This window comes from Melanotaenia boesemani, chromosome 5, assembly GCF_017639745.1.
Source record: "Melanotaenia boesemani isolate fMelBoe1 chromosome 5, fMelBoe1.pri, whole genome shotgun sequence".
NCBI classification, from domain to species: domain Eukaryota; kingdom Metazoa; phylum Chordata; class Actinopteri; order Atheriniformes; family Melanotaeniidae; genus Melanotaenia; species Melanotaenia boesemani.
In genome coordinates, this window is record NC_055686.1 from 38,880,473 (window position 1) to 38,899,872 (window position 19,400).

General features: G+C 41.2%; 1 protein-coding gene across 2 annotated transcripts; it reads right to left on the reverse strand.

Annotated features, from left to right (window-relative positions):
* Positions 1–793: 793 nt before the first annotated feature.
* Positions 794–19,223, reverse strand: ripk3 (receptor-interacting serine-threonine kinase 3). 2 transcript variants are annotated; one of them, XM_041986507.1, is made up of 13 exons: positions 19,109–19,223; positions 15,670–15,827; positions 15,427–15,595; positions 14,864–15,019; positions 12,964–13,112; positions 12,476–12,525; positions 10,818–10,979; positions 7,774–7,883; positions 7,622–7,685; positions 7,138–7,202; positions 4,898–4,943; positions 4,592–4,788; positions 794–2,004 (listed from the first exon to the last, which is right to left on the reverse strand). In XM_041986507.1, the coding sequence occupies exons 2-13, from the start codon at positions 15,819–15,821 to the stop codon at positions 1,834–1,836; spliced, it is 1,491 nt and encodes a 496-aa protein (XP_041842441.1). In that variant the 5' UTR covers positions 15,822–15,827; positions 19,109–19,223; the 3' UTR covers positions 794–1,833. The 2 variants fall into 2 exon arrangements, with proteins under 2 accessions (XP_041842441.1, XP_041842442.1); XM_041986508.1 differs by lacking the exon at positions 19,109–19,223 and adding an exon at positions 15,942–16,314.
* Between the last annotated feature and the right edge of the window lie 177 nt (positions 19,224–19,400).

Here is a 19,400-nt window from a genome sequence, read left to right on the forward strand (position 1 = left end):
TTGTTCGTAAAGGTTATTATTAGCGAGATGTTTGTGGAGCTGAGAGGCGACAACCTTTTCCAGAATTTTGGAGAGAAAGGGAAGATTAGAAATGGGATGAAGGTTATTGAAGTCAGACGGATCAGCACCAGGTTTTTTGATGATCGGAGTGACAGCAGCAGTCTTGAAGGCTAGCGGAACATATCCGGTGTTGAGGGAGGAAGGAATGATGGCAGTGATGTGAGGAACCCGTGAAGGGAGACAAGCTTTGACTAGGACTGTAGGAAGAGGGTCGAGCAGGCAGGTGGAAGGTTTGGATTTCTGAATCAGTTCAGAAATATCAGATGGAGATGGAATAGTGAAATCTGAGAACGGGTGTGGGATAGAAAGAAATGGAGGTAGAGGGTCTGTGATGGAGACAGCAGCTCCTACAGTGGCAAGCTGTTGATGGATATTTGAGATTTTTCAGGTAAAGATGGACAAAAGGGAATTGCAGAAGTCAGCTGAGTAAAGATGAGGAGGGAACGTGTCTGGAGGTTTTGTGATATTATTGAACAGTGAAATTTCCTTCATTAGAGCAGATTAAACCTGAATAGTTTGTGGATTTTGTTGAAGCAATACAGTCCTTATAAAGAAGAATGTGGCTATTGTACATGTCCTTATGAATGGTGAGTCCAGTTTTCTTGGCAAGGCAATAATGACGTTTTTAAAAAGCTGTCAGGTGTAGGATCTTAACCAACTTGGTTTGAAATCATATTTTACAGAGACTTTTTCACTGGATAAAATAATTTAAAAAAAACATAAATACAAGACATTTAAAAACCGTATACAAACAGAATTTATTAAATGGTCTTAATCATACATACAGTGACTTTCTTAAACTTCTACAGACTTCAAGTTCTTGATGTTCCTGATTTAGTTGTTTAGTACGGTACTGTACGGTCTGCAGATACTATTTTACATAACTCTGCTGTAATGCTCACAAAGCACCATATGCATCTTCATCTGCTGCTGAAAATAGTCCCCTGACTCATGTGAGAGAACATTTATGCAAACAACACACAAACATTTCATTTATAGTTTTTCCAGGACTTCATTGAAATCACATTGGGCTTCTACTACAGGAAAATATTCATTTAAAACACAGTTTAATGCACACAAGGTCAAATGACAGCCTGTATTGCTGGAAAATCCAGATGGTTAAATATGTACATTGTTCCTTTTTAAATAAGTTTCATTGAACCTGCAGTGAACCAAAACATTTCCTTAGCTACACAAGAAAAAGTGTAAAACAAAGCAAATCAGAGCTGTGCATACCCTTTTTTAAAACATCTATTTACACAGCGTACATTTAGCATATTTCAGGCCATGCGAGGGTAGATGGATCACAATAACACTTCTTGCTCTTCATCTTCATTTTAACTATTATGACACCTAAAGGTTGAGATTCCAGCATAAGAAAAAGAGAACCTGAAAGGTTCCTGTCACTAGTTTTACAAAATATATGAGATGAGTTTTCACACAGCCTTCCTCATTAATAGTCAGCCTGTCATAAAGAAGATTTTTGGCATCTGAAGGAGAGTTGGCACGACAACTGTGGATATTTTTCTACCACAGTTGGTTAAAAAGCTAAAACCATCTGAGCAGACTTGGCTCGTATTTATACTGCTGACAGTGCAAAAGGGAGGTGTGAGGTTTATGTTCACTGGTGTGAGTTTTCAAACAGAAAAAGCAGAGACAATAAGGACTAATAAAAATGAATGAAAACACTTCCTGCAGTTATAACATGATCTGAATCCTGCCTTAATGAAAAGGTAAACAGAGGAAAGATTAGATCTTCGTGTTGTGTCTTTTCTACTTGGTGTGATGGGGAGTCACTGGTACTGCTGACGGTGCTGTTGGGTGCCGCTTCCTCTCCAGTGGGTCAGGGGTGGAGATGAAAATGCTGTTGTTGTTGCCAAGCTGAAATCCAGTCACGTCGGAGAAATGCATGTGGACTGTGCGTCCGGGGCTGGAAAACTGACGCTGTGGAGAGAAGAAGAAAGTCTGATTAATGTTATTAGTGTAAAACTTGACCCAACAAGTTAAAGGCCAGAGGAGGTCCTGAAGAGTGGAAATTTGGGCCCTAAACAACCTATTAAAAAAAGGAAAGAGAAAAAATCTCAAAGTTGGTTTTGTTCAAGCATGACTGTTTATGTTCATGTAACTGTTTCCCTGCGGATGCAAGTTGCTTCAGGAGTGTGTAGTGAGCTGAAAATGGGAAACCAGGTTAAAGACACATTAAGCTCTGCACTAAAGACGAAGACAAGTGTAATTTGGTCCGTTGGTCCTATTTTCTTTTATGCCTCTCTCTGAGGATGAACATTATCATGATCTCCTCCCCCATCTCCATGTTTTTATTGTCTGAAACTGACGCTGGAACTCAGAGGTAATCTCTGCACTGCCATCTGGTGGACATTTTAGCTAACAACCATGACAACGTAAGGGACGCATGAAAGTATGAGGGTAGTGACTTATGGACATACCTATTTGCTTAGTAAAGGGAGTATAAATGGACCTTAACAGCACATTCAGTCTACCTCAGAATTTGGAGTTATAATTAAATTCACTCCAAATGACTACGTTCCAGTTTAAAAAAAGAAGGACTTGCTTATAGTTGAGGTAACTAGTTGTGCTACCTGTTAGCAATGCAAGCAGATAAAAGTACAACATCCTCTATTTTCAACATAAACACGTCAAAACAAAATCTCGCCTGATTAAAGTTGGCCAGCATTGTTGATTAAATAAGAAACAAACTTACAAAACTGAAAATAAATAGTTTTTCAGTGTTGCTAAGCAATAAAGAGAAATTCATTTTAAAAGGTAGTTAAAACAGCTTTTCATTTATTTTATCAACTCTTAAAAAATGAGCTGTTCAGTATTCATAAACTTTATTAAACAAAGCAAAAGATGGAGCAAAGTTCATCCATTATTTATACCGCTTTGTTCGTTATGGGTCGCGGGGAAGCTGGAGCCTAACCAGCATTTTAGCAGGTACACCTGGACAGGTCACCAGTCCACCGCAGGGCCAATGAGCAAAACCAATGAAGGAAAAAATACAGGTTCTAATAACTGGTCTATCAGTTCATCTCAACCATCATGGAGCGCCTCCTTATCACTATAATAGTGCCCCCTTTCAAAATTTATAACAGTCAACCAATTAACGCTCCATTGTGGAGTTGCTTCCTGTTCACGAGTTTGTGGTTTGGTCAAACTATTCCGACACCAGCCTGCCCCGTAATAACTCACCCACTGTACCCTCCTCCCTAACCACTCAGCCCTGGGCTCTGCTCTCAGGGCCATTTTCATTGTTTCTGGGAAAAAATTATTTTATTTTAAAGAACTGTACTGAAAAATATAAATGCTGAAATTACACTTGTATAAAAATGCTGTTTGATTCCCACATACAACATTTAAATCACTCATTTAGTATATTTGTGACTTACTTTTAGATATACCTGGCTACACAGCCCCCAACATGACTACATAAATATTGTGTGGTCATGTGTTACAAATGCATGAGAATAAAACTGTAACAGCAAACGCTGTGTTGGGATAACTAAACTGTTTTGTTGCAGCCATAATAATGGACAGACTCTTAGGCTACAACATTCAAAAGATGAATAAATCTGATTCAGTCTCACTTTAGTTTGGACTTGGGATGAACTAAAATAATATCCAGCAAACACAATGTCATGATTACAAAGAGACACTTAATTCAGCCCTTTATCCGCCCGCTCTGTACTCAGTAACTATAATGAACCTTATTAAAATTAGTTAGAAATAAGCCGGTCTGAGGTCACACTGCTTTGAGAATTTCACTATCGTTACTATATTATTAACTGGTATCTCAACCATTTGTTAAAAACATTGTCATTACTATTCCAAGGAAATTAAAAAATTGCAAAGTAAAAAGGTTTTAACAGCAAACTGCTGAAGCCAAAGCTGGACAACTCAGTCCCCTGATTTATTATAAATGGCTATATATTTATTACCTTTAGGCTGTGGCCACACAATAATATCTCATTTGCACTTTTTATTAACACAAAGTCACAACTTAATAAACACAGACACGCAATTTTTTTTCCATTGATGGCACCCGATAGGCGCCGTACATTCTGCTCGAGATGAACCTTTTCCATTTCATGCATCATCTCTTCCACCAGATGCCCTCGTTTCAGCCCTTCTTCCTTTTACCTGAATCACCAATCAGCTAACCCATTTTTCCAGGTCAGCTTACCTGCCTTCACCCCCACCTCAGATTTTCTGTACATGTAAAAGCGTTTCAGAGCCCCGCTGTTGCAAATGTTTTTTTCACATTAAGCTAAGCATTATAATTTATTTAGCACTGAAGCCGGGCTTGTTTAATGGACCATTAAATGTCATTACTCTTCAGTTTTGTTGGTCTATGAGTTCCTGTTTTGGGTTTTATTATTAAACCACCGAAGCAATGTTCCTTTTTTCTGGTCTCAGTCTAAGTTTAGCTTCTCTTCATGATTTGGTGACCTTTCCTGTTACTGCCAGTTTCTTTTTTTCTCTTTTGCTGGAGGCATTTGTGAGAATAAAAACTCACTTGGTATTGTGGTTTCAGCTGTTGGTGAAAAGCTGGCTGAAAGTTTTTTCCTGCATTGTCTTGAGGTGACTTCTTTATTGAAGTAGATGGTGATGATGAATGAATGGGATGAACAGAAGATGGTTTTATTTCATAGTCTCCTGATGAGTGGGCCTGATCAACCTGACACACATTGTTGAGCCTCCTCGGAGGAGAATCTGAAAAAGAAAAAGTAAAACACCTGAAAACACGAAGCAGATTGTTTTGTTTGTGTAAATCAGGATCTCAGTGTTTTCCTTCCTGCTTCAGCTCCAACCTCCTTCTTACCTCTGACTGTTTGTCTTTCATTTGGAGTCCATCTACCAGCCATTTCCTGCAACATAAAAAGGTAAAGGTGGATTATGGCTCAGAAGACATTACATTTTTACCACCTATGTGTTTGATATGTCATGTTGTGTACTGGAAAGTGACTAATCCCATTACGGCTTTCCCATCTTAAAATGTTGAACTTTCCCTTTACCACCCAGTAAAATAGCTCTCTGCGGTCCACTGCCTCATAATCAGTTAGATAAAAGTGACTAATTAGAAAATGTGTTACACAGGGCAAAAACATTTTTGCACACATTGTTGAAAACAGATGTTAAATACGAGCTTAAAGCTTGACTACCTAGAAATGACTTCCACCTCAGAGTGTCCAGCTCCCAAATAAGACATCATGTGTTATTATGTCATGCAGACCAAACAGGTCTGGATTTACTGCATGTATAAAGATATTGTGACCTCTAGTGGTCATAAAAGCAACTGCATGTATGCTGTAAAAACGTGCATCCCTCACACTCCAGTCCACTCAGTGTGAAGGATATATGTAACACCAAAAATGTCTAAACCTAATTAAACGAATTTTTGGCTGCAGGACGTGACAAAAGTTGTCACATGTACTGTGTTTACATGTAATCAGGACATCCAGGCAAATAGTGTCCACAAAGGTAAAATAGTTTTACGACCCCAAACAAACAGTTTTAATAACTTTCTAACGAGGAATGATAAGAATATTTTACAAAAGCGGTTTCAGAAGTGAAAAACCAGTTAACATATAAAATATATCACCTTTAAAAAATGAAAGTCCTCCTTGAGGACTCATTTTGAAGACTTACTGTGGAAAAAATCCTTTACCTGTGTTTTAAGCATATAACTGGGTGTGTTAAGTCACAACAAACCAAAACCTCAGAAAAATACAATGTTTGCATTTTGTTTTGGGCCCACCTGATCTGTAAACGTGACATTCAACGAGCTGCTCAGATCAACAAGCCAAAGTTACATCACTTTACAAAGTTATTCAGCCTCTTATAATGTTGGTAGCGTCTGTAAAGTATTGGCTATAAGCAACAGTACTTATGCTACCTCCTATTAAAAAATAACACAGGGAACAGGGAGTTTATTTAGCCAGTCTGAGAAGGAGGAATTACAATCCACTGGTGTTTTTAACTAACCAGAAGTTGATCATTCTGCTGTGTATGTTAAAACAATTTGGCCAGTTTAAGGTGACTCATAGCGGTTAAAAGAGGGCTTGGTAGCCCATCGGCTCCATTGTCCAACTGCAAGTGGGAGGAATATAAATATTTGAGAATGTCTGTTGTATCATGCCATAAAAATGTGCTCCAAGAGTACAGATATCAAAAGAGACCGAGTGGGGTTGTGGGTCACGTCACACCCTCTAAAACCATCCACTTGGAATAAAGGTGTGAATTAATTGGAAGAAAAATGAGTCACTATGTGTCTTTCCGACATATTTGGACCAAATTTACTTAGGAGGTGGTCAGAAAGCACCATTAAATGTTTTGTTTAAAAGCAACCCTTGAGAACGGGTCTCATACCACTTTCCTATTAGTAGTGCTTCGCCCTGCTGCTGGTAGGGGACGGTCTTTACAGGATGGTGTTACGGGTCATAATTAAGGGTATAAACAGATTAACTTGGTGGCTGTTTCACCTGATTCAGAGCTGCAACAATTATTAATGGAGAGAAACAGAATGAGTACATAGCATGATTATTACTCATTAGTCACACTAGTTTTCTCTCAGTTGTCTTTGTCCTCTCTGAGGTCTCTAAAATTATATACAGAATATTTATTTGTTTTGTCTGACAATATTCGTTCTCAAAACTCTGTTTCTTCCTGCACTGATAAAAACCTTCTACACATTCTCAGAGTGGCTGTGGTTACCAATCTTTTCTGAAAACCCCCACTGGTGCAGCAGGAAGTTACGAATGCAATACTTCCTAAAAACATACAATGTAGTAATACCACAGGACTAACCAATTTGCTGCAATAAAAGAAAACTCCAAGACTACATAGTGTGTCACTTATTATTCTTAGCTGGTTAAAGGACCAACACTTCAGTAATTCCTGAAAATTGCATTATGTTTGTAATATTAAGATGTTATTTGCTCTCCATTATTGAAATCTACTTAGTGTTTTGAAGCAGCAATGTTTTACATATGAATCCTTATTGGTGAAGACACATCAGGACGGCTGTTGCTGTAATAATAATCAGAACAGGCTGATTCTCACCTGAACTGGCGGGTTTCCTGTTGGTACATCATTACAAATGTTCACAGGTTCAGCTCTGGCAGGCACTGCACAGATAAATGCTAAAGGTGAAAACTGGTGCTGTAAAACATTACCACTGTAGCTCATAAACAGTCATTTTAATCTGATTTAGCGAATTCAAACCAAGCTTAACTGTCATTACATGTTGATGAAAACATTACAAGCTCATGGAGAGCATTACAATGGAGTCAAAAGCTGCAAAAAAAAAAAAAAATTCACACCCTTGTAGTTGATTAAGATAAGTACATAGCTTAGCTTAGCATAACTTAGCTAGCATAAATAGAAGAAATCAACTAACCTGACTCTACATAGATCCACAAACAAGATACAGCATGCATTACTACAATTCAAATGGGGTGGTAAAACTAACTAACTGTCTTTGAAAAGATAAATCATCAGTAAACTGTATTTATATAATATAATTTCATAATATAATAAAACAAACCTGGAGCCTGCGCTATAGAAACCATTTGAAGCTGCTCTGTTATTTTTTCTTCTCCATTTAGGTCCTGAAAACAGGAAGAGAAAGAGCCAGTCAGGCTGTGATTAAAGTAGTAATTAAAGTAGTAATATGCTTTGTCATGTTAAAAATTTCACCTCTGCTTGACTTGAGGATGCACGATCCAGTTTCTTCAGCACGTGATAGACAGCATCAGCTATTACATGTTTGTGCATCTCAAACAGTTCTTCTGTCTGTCTTGTGCACTCTGAACAGACCACAAAGACAAGAAAGTTTGATTATCAGGGAAAAAAATCATAATCTGCAGTGGCATCTGGTTATTCCCATGATATACTCAGCAAGTGAAAGAGTAAAACAGTGATGTAATAGATGAAAAGGAATTTCATGTTGTACAAATTTGTATAGCAAAAAGATTACATTTTTTATGCTAACTAAAAAATCGGTCAGCTTGGTCGGGCCCGGTCAGGCTCAGCCCGAAAGTGTGACATGGGCCCCCCCTCCCATGGACTCACCACCTGTAGGAGGGGCCATCGGGGTCGGGTGTAGTGTGAGCTGGGGTGCTGCCAGAGGCGGGGACCCTGGCAGTCTGATTCTCAGCTGCAGAAGCTAGCTCTATGGACGGTCTGGCGGGGAAGGAGCCTGAGCTGGTGAGCGAGGTTGAACGGTTCCATCTAGATATAGTTGGACTCACCTGAACGCACACCTTGGGCACTGGAACCACTGTCCTTGAGAGGGGCTGGATCCTCTTTCATTCTGGAGTTGCTGCTGGTGAGAGGCGCCGAGCAGGTGTGGGCATGCTCATTGCCCCCCAACTTGGCGCCTGTGCATTGGGGTTTACCCCGGTGGACGAAAGGGTAGCCTCCCTCCGCCTTCAGGTTGGGGGACGTGTCCTGACTGTTGTTTGTGCTTATGTACCAAATAACAGTTCATAGTACCCACCCTTTTTGGAGTACTTGGAGGGGGTGTTGGAGAGCACTCCTTCAGGGGACTCCCTCGTTCTGCTGGGGGACTTCAATGATCACGTGGGCAATGACAGTAAGAGCTGGAGGGGCGTGATTGGGAGGAATAGCCCCCCTGATCTGAATCCGAGTGGTGTTTTGTTGTTGGACTTCTGTGCTCGTCATGGACTATCCATAACGAACACCTTGTTCAGGCATAAGAGTGCCCACATGTGCACTTGGCACTAGGACACTCGAGGCTGCAGTTCGATGATCGACTTTGTAGTCGTATCGTCGGACTCATGGCCGCATGTCCTGAACACTCGGGTGAAGAGAGGGGCGGAGCTGTCAACTGATCACCACCTGGTGTTAAATTGGCTCAGATGGTGCGGGAGGATGCCGGTCATGCCTGGCACACCCAAGCATCTTGTGAGGGTCTGCTGGGAACGTCCAGGCAGAAAGAGTTTGAACTCCCATCTCCGGCAGAGCTTTAACCATGTCCTGGGTGAGGCGGGGGACACTGAGTCCGAGTGGGCTGTGTTCCGTGCCTCTATTGTTGAAGCGGCCAGCCACAGCTGTGGCCGCAAGGTCGTCGGTGCCTGTTATGGCGGTAACACCCGAACTTGTTGGTGGACACCAGCAGTAAGGGATGCCATCAAGCTGAAGAAGGAGTCCTATCGGGCCTTTTTGCCCTGTGGGACTCTAGAGGCAGCTGATGGGTATCGGCAAGCCAAGCGGAACACAGCTTTGGCGGTCACTAAGGCAAAAACTCGGGCATGGGAGGAGTTTGGAGAGGCCATGGAGAATGACTTCCGGATAGCTTCGAGGAGATTCTGGTCCACCATCCAGTGGCTCAGGAGGGGGAAGCAGTGCTCCGTCAACACTGTGTACAGATGGGGGGCTGCTGACCTCGACTCTGGAAGTTGTGAGGTGGTGAATGGAATACTTCAAAGACCTTCTCAATCCCACCAACACGTCTTCCGATGAGGAAGCAGAGTCTGGGGACCCTGGTGTTGGCTCTCCCATTTCTGGGGCTGAGGTTGCTGAGGTGGTTAAAAAGCTCCTCCGTGGCAAGGCCCTGGGGGTGGATGAGGTCTGCCCAGAGTTCCTTAAGGCTCTGGATGCTGTAGGGCTGTCTTGGCTGACACGCCTCTGCAGCATTGCGTGGATATCAGGGACAGTTCCCCAGGACTGGCAAACTGGTGGATAGTCCCCCTCTTCAAAAAGGGGGACCGGAGGGTGTGCTCCAACTACAGGGGATCACACTCCTCAGCCTCCCCGGTAAGGTCTATTCAGGGGTGCTGGAGAGGAGGGTCCGTCGGAGAGTCAAACCCCGGATTGAGGAGGAGCAGTGTGGTTTTCGTCCCGGTCGTGGAACAGTGGACCAACTCTACACTCTCTTCAGGGTCTTGGAGGGGGCATGAGAGTTTGTTCAATCAGTCTACATGTGCTTTGTGGACTTAGAGAAGGTGTTCGCCCGTGTCCACCGGGGACTCCTATGGGGGGTACTCTGGGAGTATGGAGTGCTGGACCCCCTTGTACGAGCTGTCCAGTCCCTGAACGACCGGTGTCAAAGCTTGGTCCGCATTGCTGGCAGTAAGTGGAGTGTCTTCGACGAAGACACGAGCTGTGGGTAGTGACCAAAAGAACAAGATTGCAAATACAGGCAGCCGAAATGAGTTTTCTCTGCAGGGTGACCGGGCTCTCCCCTAGAGATTGGGTGAGAAGCTTGGTGATCCGGGAGGGGCTCAGAGTAGAGCCGCTGCTCCTCCACATCGAGAGGAGCCAGATGAGGTGGCTCGGGCATCTGGTTAGAATGCCTCCTGGACGCCTCCCTGGTGAGGTGTTTCGGGCATGTCCCACCGGAAAGACCCAGGACACGCTGAACGGACTACATCTCTCGGCTGGCCTGGGAACGCCTTGGGATCCCCCCGGATGAGCTGGTGAATGTCACCAGGGAGAGGGAAGTCTGGGTTTCCCTACTTAGGCAGCTGCCCCTGTGACCCACCATCGGATAAGAGGCAAACAATGGATGGATGGATGGAAGCTAACTAGTGAGACAGTTATAACCAAGTCCTTCATTAAGTCACCTGACAAGTAGCCTTTAAATCTGCAGCTTATAACTGCTGATATGTCCATATTTTGGACCAGATTACTAATCAGCAGCATACATGTGTTTATAGAGGTATTTTTCTCTAATTCTATCTTGATGGTTTTTATTATAAATGAGGAACTTTTCCAACCTAGGGCAGTGGGCCTCTGGCTGGATTTCGCCTCCCAGCATTCCTGCATGAGGTCCATTAGTCTTGTCAACCCTGGCCAACCTGCAGCCTGACACCTGATCTCATTCAGCGATGGACGGTCTCCCAGCGGGATGCGAAACCGCACTATGCTGGGCAATGCATCTGCAGCAGAAGAAGGAGGTAGAGAAATGCTGTTACAGATGTGTTAGCATGAAGGAGAAGTTTATGTTTGGCCAAAATATATCAATATCTAAAGCTGCTGCTTTGACGCTATAATGTGAGTGTTTTAACAACACTACACAAAACAGAGGTGACTGTCCCATATAGGCAGGGAAGAAAGACCCCGTAAAATGTGTTTTTCTTTGTTTTTTCTTTTTTTTGTTTGTCTTGTTTGTTTTTTGTTTTTAGCAAAAACATATCTCAGCACTTTTTACATGTATCACCAACAAACAGTCTAGGTGGATGCTCCATTTTTAAGGAGGCTTTAAATCAATACACAAACCATGAGACATCCCAAGGATGAGACTTGTCAACTTATCATGTTGAGAATGAACTGTAGGTCTAAGGAGGTCTGCTCTGTCTATGTCTTTGTAATTTTTAATTGTATCATAACTTAATTTAAGGAAGTGCTATGGAGCTTTGGTAGATTTTCTCAATGAGGAGCCCCCTAACGACTGCTAATTCTTCATCCATCTTGCATCCTACCTGTACTCTGAACTCTTGTCATCCAGTAAAAGTCAGTCTGATGTTGTCTTATTTCTTGCTTTTTCCCTTTCTCTCTTTCTTTTCCTCTCTTCCTCTGATAATATACTCTTGCATTTCTTTGCTAAATCAACTATGATGCTTGTTCAAAACAACCAGTGTGTTGATATTCTGTTGCTGCATTATGACGTGGTGCGTAAAGCAAAACTCAGCTGTAGGTTGGGAAGTAAAATTGTCTCAGCCTCTGGATGCTGCTGGGCGATGATGGCTTCAGGAATGTACATGATAAATGTCACTGTGCCATCAAAACGAGTCAGAAGCACAGAGTTTAAAGCTTGGAAAGTTACGTAGTGCTACTTTAAGTTGCATTAGAAATATTTTCTTAGTAGATCCAAAGCTATTTTTTCCTTTAAGTTTGCACTAAGAACAAAAAGCAAGAGAAAAATGTTTCTTTGCATTTATTCTTTTTAACTGGACAAAAATAATGAGAATCAATGTTTTTTTTTTAACAAATTGTTGAGATGACAATAACGATAGTGAAATGGTTTAAATTTGAAAGAATAATGGAATAACAAACACTTAACTTTTGGCATTACATAGCCAGACCAAATGGTAGGGATGGCTCAGGCAAGTTTATTTCCACAAATGATCAATAAAACACACTGTAGTCACACAACTATCTGCTTTACCAGTTGATAGTTAAAGGGTAAAGTTAACGCTACAGTTTTCATCAGCTGTTGTGCACAAGTTGCTTTCAGGTTTTCTAGACCTCAGCTTTATTCTTTTGAGGCGCTACAACTTTTTGGGTTGTTGGTTTCTGTAAGTAAGCTCCGGTAAGTCCATTTTACTACCATGCACACAGAGTTACTAAAAACTAAATACCTGATGTATTTCAGCTCAGAGTGAAGAAAACAACTTGTAAATCCAGTCAACATGTTAACATAATAATGACTTACCAGCATATGGTTGCTTCCCTGTGACAACAGACCACAGCAGAACACCAAAGCTGAAAGAGAGACGAAGGAGTTCAACAAAGTTAATAACTTTTCATCAAACTAACATCAATACAACCAGTGATGGTAAATGTGAAGACAGCAGGGTGGTGGTATGGTGCATTTTAACAGAAGAAGAAGTCACATGAGTACCTGGAGGTTCAATCTGTTACAGTAAATATTTTTTCTTGTTGATGCTCTTGTCACCTGTTACCATCACACATTTACTTGTGGTTTTACTTCCTACCAAACCTGTGTTCAGAAACTTTGCCACAGTAAGTAGCCGTCCTGATACACCATCATGATGAATACAACAATGCTCAATTACACTGAAGTTGCTCATTGTTACTACAACATGAGTGACAGCTTTACTAGAGCAAATCCAAACTAAAACAAGTTTCTGTCGCTCATTCTTTTATAAAATTCCGTAACTGGCCCATGTGTTCATTTACCTGTAGATATCAGAGGCCGGTGTAGGACGATATGATACGTCAAAAGCCTCTGGTGGCATATAGCTGATAGTTCCCCCCTCATCTTCACTGCTTTTCCTGGAAGCCCGTGTGCAGCTGTGATAAAACTTGGCGAGGCCAAAATCTGTAAGCTAGAGAAAAGAGAGGGTGGATAGGGTAGTTCATATGAAGAGGGAGGAGGAGGAAAATGTTCTCAAGGTGGTATAAGAGAGTATGCGTGGTGAGATGGGTTGTGATGAAGACAGAGATAGAATATATTTTTATTAATTACTCACTAGCAGACACAATATTCCAACTTGACTTATTTGTAGCTTTCGGGTTCTAATGATTTTGTGATTTCTGCCGAGCTTTTAATTTCAGGACAAGTTTAAAAATCATTACTGGAGAAGCAAATCATAACCACTCATAGATGAATCACTAAACATGTAATGATTAATTTTTTCTTAATAAGGCAAATCTTTCGTTGTATCAGTCCTCTTATTTAAAGAATGCTTAGTCATACTGCAGCTAGATAGTCGGACATTTGACGAAAACAGTTGACTGACAGGGCCATTCCCAAGATCTGGAAACCAGCTCTGCTTCCCTATTCTCTACTTTCAGTGCTGACTAAAGTATTTGACTAAGCATCTTATACAAAGGACCAACTGAAACAGTTTTACAATGAAGGATAATGTGATGTCATTAGACACTGAAAAACACTTTGCAACTTTATATATTTTGAAATATAAAACTTCTGTTACAAAGAATTAGCAGTAAAATAGCTGAGATTTTATTAGCTCAGTATGTCATTGCAGAAAACTTTATATTAGCCTCTTACAGTAACAAGGTGTTCCGCAAAGATCTATTTTAGCCCCCCATTTATTTACTAATTTTATTGAAGAGTTAAGACTGGGACTAAATCCAGCCAGCATACATTTATATGCAGATGACACAATAATTTATACCGTACCACTTTCTTTTAATCAAGCTCTTACAAGCTTCTTTTAATTCACTGAAGCTGTGATTTCTGAAATAAAAAATTGTTCCAGTTGTCAGAAAACACTAGATATATGACTTTTATGTATGTCCACAATGATGCAGCTAACTCCTTTATTTTGAGGGTGGACGGTATTTGTATGGAAATAGGTACTTCTTATAAATGCTGATTAAATAATATCATTAATTAGGTATTATCCAGACATTTGGCTTGATATGATAACATTTGATTTGCTGCAGCCCTTGATGACCTGCCATGGTGTCACCGTTGCACCAGACTCTGCTACGCCCACACCTGCTCCAGTCAATCACCGCCGCTCTCCCTCTCCAGAATACTAATGGAACACATCTGCAAGTAATCCCAGTTCCAGGATATATAAGCGCCAGCCCTCCTGACAGTCTTCGTCGGACCTCGTTCATGCAACCTGAACTTTTCCTCTTCCCCGTCCCGGTCCCGACTGACCCAGCTGATTCCTTGGACTCTGAACCAGCTTTTGAACTCGTAAGATCCTTTCTGAACAAGCTCACCTTGTGAGCAATAAACCTGTCAGTTCAGTACTGTCTCCGTGAGGTCCTTCATAACACATGGTGGAATGAAAACCTGACAGAAATGATGATGATGATGATGCATTCAGATGATGTGAAAACCTCTAGCTTTTAAACTAGACCCTTTGGGGTTTATTCATCTTGCCAAAATATTGGACCTGATTTTTGACAGCACATTTAAATTACGACTGTTGGCCAAAGTAAAGCCATATTATCTTATACCAACTTATACAATCTGTATGTTCCTATGTAGGACTTAGGAACACATTTGTCTGTAAGAATGGTTGGTGAATGAGGCCCAATGTTTTTACCTTTGCATCATGGAGAACTTCATGTAAATGAGTGAAGCACGGAACCTCACCTTGGCATTCAGAGAGGGGTCCAGAAGGACATTGCTGGGCTTCAGGTCCAGATGCAGGACAGTGGGAGAGCAGGTGTGGAGGAAGTTTATACCCAGAGCCACCTGGTGAGTCAGTCTGACAGACAGCGGCCAGGGTAGTGGACTTAGTAACGTATTCTGTCAGGAGAGGAAGGATTGTTACACGTCTAAATTGATAATACACTCCTTTTTTATTCCTTTTTTGTTCAGTCTCTTCTTCATTTGCATTGTATGCTACAGTGGAGAAAGTGTAGTTTGCTGTAGTGCAACATAAACTTTAGTTTATTTTACCAGTCACTAAGACTGATCTATTTAATCCCACTTATTCTCATAACCATTAAGTGAGAAGTCTTCTAACCCAAACTAGTCTTTCCTTACCATGCTTGACATTTTAACCCAATTAGTTCCATAAATTAAGAAAAACATTAGGAGGTATCAACCCATTTAGCTTCATTACCTTGTGATGAATTTATAAAACTTCATGGTAATCCATGAACAAAGGGTTGTTGAGATGTTTTGCTCTGGAAGTGAAGTTGACTGCATACCTGCAGGGAAGCCAGTGATCCTCTCTCCATGAACTCCATGACCAGCCCAAGCTGTACCGAGGAGCTGAGAAAAGGCGGTCGACCCTTAAACATCCCATGGACATGAATAACGTAGGGGTTGCTTCCTTGACGCATCATGTCAAGTTCACGCAGCAATGAGGAGCTGGTCCTGTGTGTGTTGGTTTGTCCGGTCAGTAAGTTATCTCATTACCTGGTAAACAGGCATTCTTTGCAACCACTTACCCATCATCATAATGAAGCAGTTTAATAGCCACATCGCAGCCCCAAAGACGATGCCTGGCTTTGTAGATCTGTCCAAAACCACCGGAGCCAATCACATTCCAGCCCTCCAGAGCGGAGTCTTCAACCTCCCCTGAACTGCTGCAAAGCGCCATAATTCACTAGAAGAAGCAAAGACATTATTTTACCTCTATTAGCTCATCATAGATGTTTGGTTTGAACATTCGTGTTAGGGTTTGGTAATGACAGGCTCCGAAACGCTTTGCTTTTTTCACCTGTTGTACGAATGTCTTTTGGTGCTGGGCAGGTGCAGCTGGTTTCACCTCGTTTAAGACACAAATGACTTTCTAATATTTCCACCCAAAGAGTCATTATCAGGCTCCTTGTAAGTTAATGACCAGAAGGCCTCTGCAGGTTTAAGAAGTGTCCAAATAGAAAGGAGAGGTGCTTTTATAAAAGTGCTTTTTTCTATGAATATTTTATATTAAAGGGGTCATCATGTGGCTCTGTTTACTTAAACTAAGTCCTAAACTGGAGTCTTTTTGACTCAAACTCTATCAGCATTTAAAGAGGGATCAAGCTTAATGATGCAACTTCTTGTTTTTTCCACTATTTTTGGTACCAGTATTTGTTTTTTGTCTTTTGTGTTATATGTGTGCTTGATAATCATCTGTTGATGTGGATAGTAAAAGCACAGCAAGGTGAGAAATGGAAAAATCTAACTAATTTTAAAGTCATTTATTTGAATTAAATATGTGACCACTAATACATATCAGGCATATTATGCGGACAGATGCATGCATGCAGTATTTACCAAAGACTTCAATCAACCATAAATCCATCAGAGCCTGAGCTATGAAAAGATGTCATAAATAAAAACGACAGATCAATAAATCCAGATTTGATCAGCATGTCTTATCTCCAGCCACATAGAATATACTCTGCTTAATCCATTAAATATCCATGTACTTTTAGTAATATTTTCTTTCACCACACTAAATACAAGTAGGGAGGCGTTCAGTTTCACATAAATAACAGGAAATCTATAAAAATCTCATGTTCTCGCATTATAACACAAACAAAGTGGGTCTCTGACGAGCTCCGAAAAATAGTTGATGATGTTCATGAAATGGAAAGAAATGATGAATATAAACACATTCAGTCTGTAGTTCAACATACTGAACAACAACAACCCAGTTACTCAAACAGATGTCCAACTGAATCCCACGTTCCCATTGGTTGACTGTTGGCAGGGCTCCTCCCACTGCGTTCCTTCAGGTTGATAATATGGTGTCAAAGTAGATTAGCTTAGGCCGACCTGGGTACATCCAGGCATGTCTTCACCATTATTACCAAGCTGAGTCCTACTGCATTTCTTAAGAAATGAATTTTTATGCATTAGCATCTACTCTCACCGGCCACTTTATTAGGCTCACTTGCTAGTACCGGGTTGGACTTTCTTTTGCCTTCAGAACTGCCTTCATTCTTGGTGTCATAGATTTAACCAGGTGGTGGAAACCTTCCTCAGAGGTTTTCTCCATATCATCATGACAGCATCACACAGTTGCTGCAGGTTTGTCGGCTGCATCCATGATGAGAATCTCCCGTTCCACCACATCCCAAAGCTGCTCTACTGGACTGAGATCTGGTGGCTGTGGAGGCCGTTGGAGTCCAGTGAACTCATCGTCATGTTCTAGAAAGCAGGTGGAGATGATCTGAGCTTTGTGACATGGTGCATTATCCTGCTGGAAGTAGCATCAGAAGATGCTCCACTGTGGTCATAAAGGGATGGACATGGTCAGCAACAATACTCAGGTAGGCTGTGCTGGTTAAATTATACTCAATTACAAAGAGACCCAAAGTGTGTCAAACACACACACACACACACACACCATGACACCAGCAGCAGCCTGAAGCGTTTATAAATGGCCGCATGGATCCAGGCTTTCATGTTGTTTCCAGTAAATTCTGACCCTACCGTCTGAACGTTGCAGCTGACATCAAGACACATCAGACCAGCAGCGTCTCCATCTTCTGTTGTCCAGTTTGGTTGAGTCTGTGTGAACTGTAGCCTCAGTTTTCTGTTCTTAGCTGGCAGGACTTGTACCCAGTGTGGTCTTCTGCTGCTGCAGCTCAACTGCTTCAAGGTTCAACATGGTTTCCATTCAGAGATGCTGTTCTTTATACTTGGGATCCAACAAGTGGACTTCCTGTTGCCTTTTTATCATCTCCCACCAGTCTGCCCATTCTCCTCTGACCTCTGACCTCAACAAGACATTCTGGTCCAGACAACCGCGGCTCGCTGGCTATTTTCTCTTTTCAGGACATTCTCTGGAAACCCTGGAGATGGTTGTGTGTGAAAATCTCAGTAGATCAGCAGGTTCTGAAAGACTCAGACCAACACCCATGCCACGTTCCAAGTCCCTTAAATCCCCTTTCTTCTTCATTCTGATGCTTGATTTGAGCTTCAGCAGGTCTTCTTGACCATGTCTACATGACTAAATGCACCGAGTTGCTGCCGTGTGATTGGCTGATTAAATATTTGTGTTAACAAGTAATGGAAGAAAAGATCAATGTACCTAATAAAGTGGACGGCGAGTGTACGTTTACATAAAATCAACTCAGTGTAGCATAACCACAGATCATGTTACTATAGTTTAATTTCTATATGATTATACCATAAACATGTTTTACTTCCCCCTCCAGTAAGTGTAATTAGGTGTGATGGTGATAACCACGACGTTTGATCAAACTTATCACACGGGCTTGTATTTACTTACTCAGGTTTTTCTTTAGGTCAAATTCATTTGTTGTCCATTTTAAAGTGTTCACAAACCTTCAAGCTTCACTGTAATTAATATATAAATGTGATCTGAGAAAAGGCCTTTTCACCGTTTGGTTTAGTTAAAACAGTTTCTCAGCTCAACTTAATTGAAAAGTGGTTCTTGTTTGTTCTGTTTTCATGAAGTACATAAATGTGACGTCAAATTATTACAGTGAGTTTATCTAAGCGTAGGACAAACAGTTTTTCTGTGTTAACTGTGTCATTTAAGAAGGTTCTTGTAGAATGTTTCTTCTCTATTTCTCTACTTCTCCCTCTCTTTATCAAACAGTTTTACTGCAGCAGCTCACGCACCTACACAGATTACAGGAAACCACATTCCTGTTGTTACAGTCTAAAGCACGTAGTGGAAAGTCCACTCTCTCCACTAAATAATAGAAGCACCTGTAAAACGATTTTACTGGTGTTAAATTAAACTTTTCACTGGTTGTGTTGGACTAGATTAGATGTGTACACTTAAAGAAATGTAACATTAAAATAAGAAAACTTTAAAATGTGGTCATTTCAAGGAAATTTCACGTCCACAGGCTCTAACACAGTCACACTTGTGAGCGTATAGAAGCGGTTTTAAAAAAGTCAAAAACACCGGGAAACACTTACCCTTTGGGATTTGCTCTGCTCCTTCATAACTTAACTGTAGCACGACGGAGTGTAAAAGTCCCTGTGCTCATTCAGTGACTTCTGCTCACAGCTGACACGTCAAAAGAGAAGTGAAACCAAGCAGAAAGATCCCATGACTGGCCGTTTCATTTACCACGATTCCTCATCCAAAGGCTGTTAATGCACACATGTTCATTTCTTTCTAATGAGTCTGTGTAGGGTTTTAACTTGTTTCCCTCAGAGGAATTTAAAAATGGTAGTAAGAAAACTTCTCAGAGATCATTTATACCAC

Coding starts and splice junctions, on each gene's coding strand:
- ripk3 (XM_041986507.1), bottom strand. CDS start 15,821: ATGGCGCTTTGCAGCAGTTCAGGGGAGGTTGAAGACTCCGCTCTGGAG. Junction 7,686..7,773: donor CATCCTCAAGTCAAGCAGAG/GTGAAATTTTTA, acceptor TCCTGTTTTCAG/GACCTAAATGGAGAAGAAAA. Junction 7,203..7,621: donor TTCTATAGCGCAGGCTCCAG/GTTTGTTTTATT, acceptor TTATCTGTGCAG/TGCCTGCCAGAGCTGAACCT.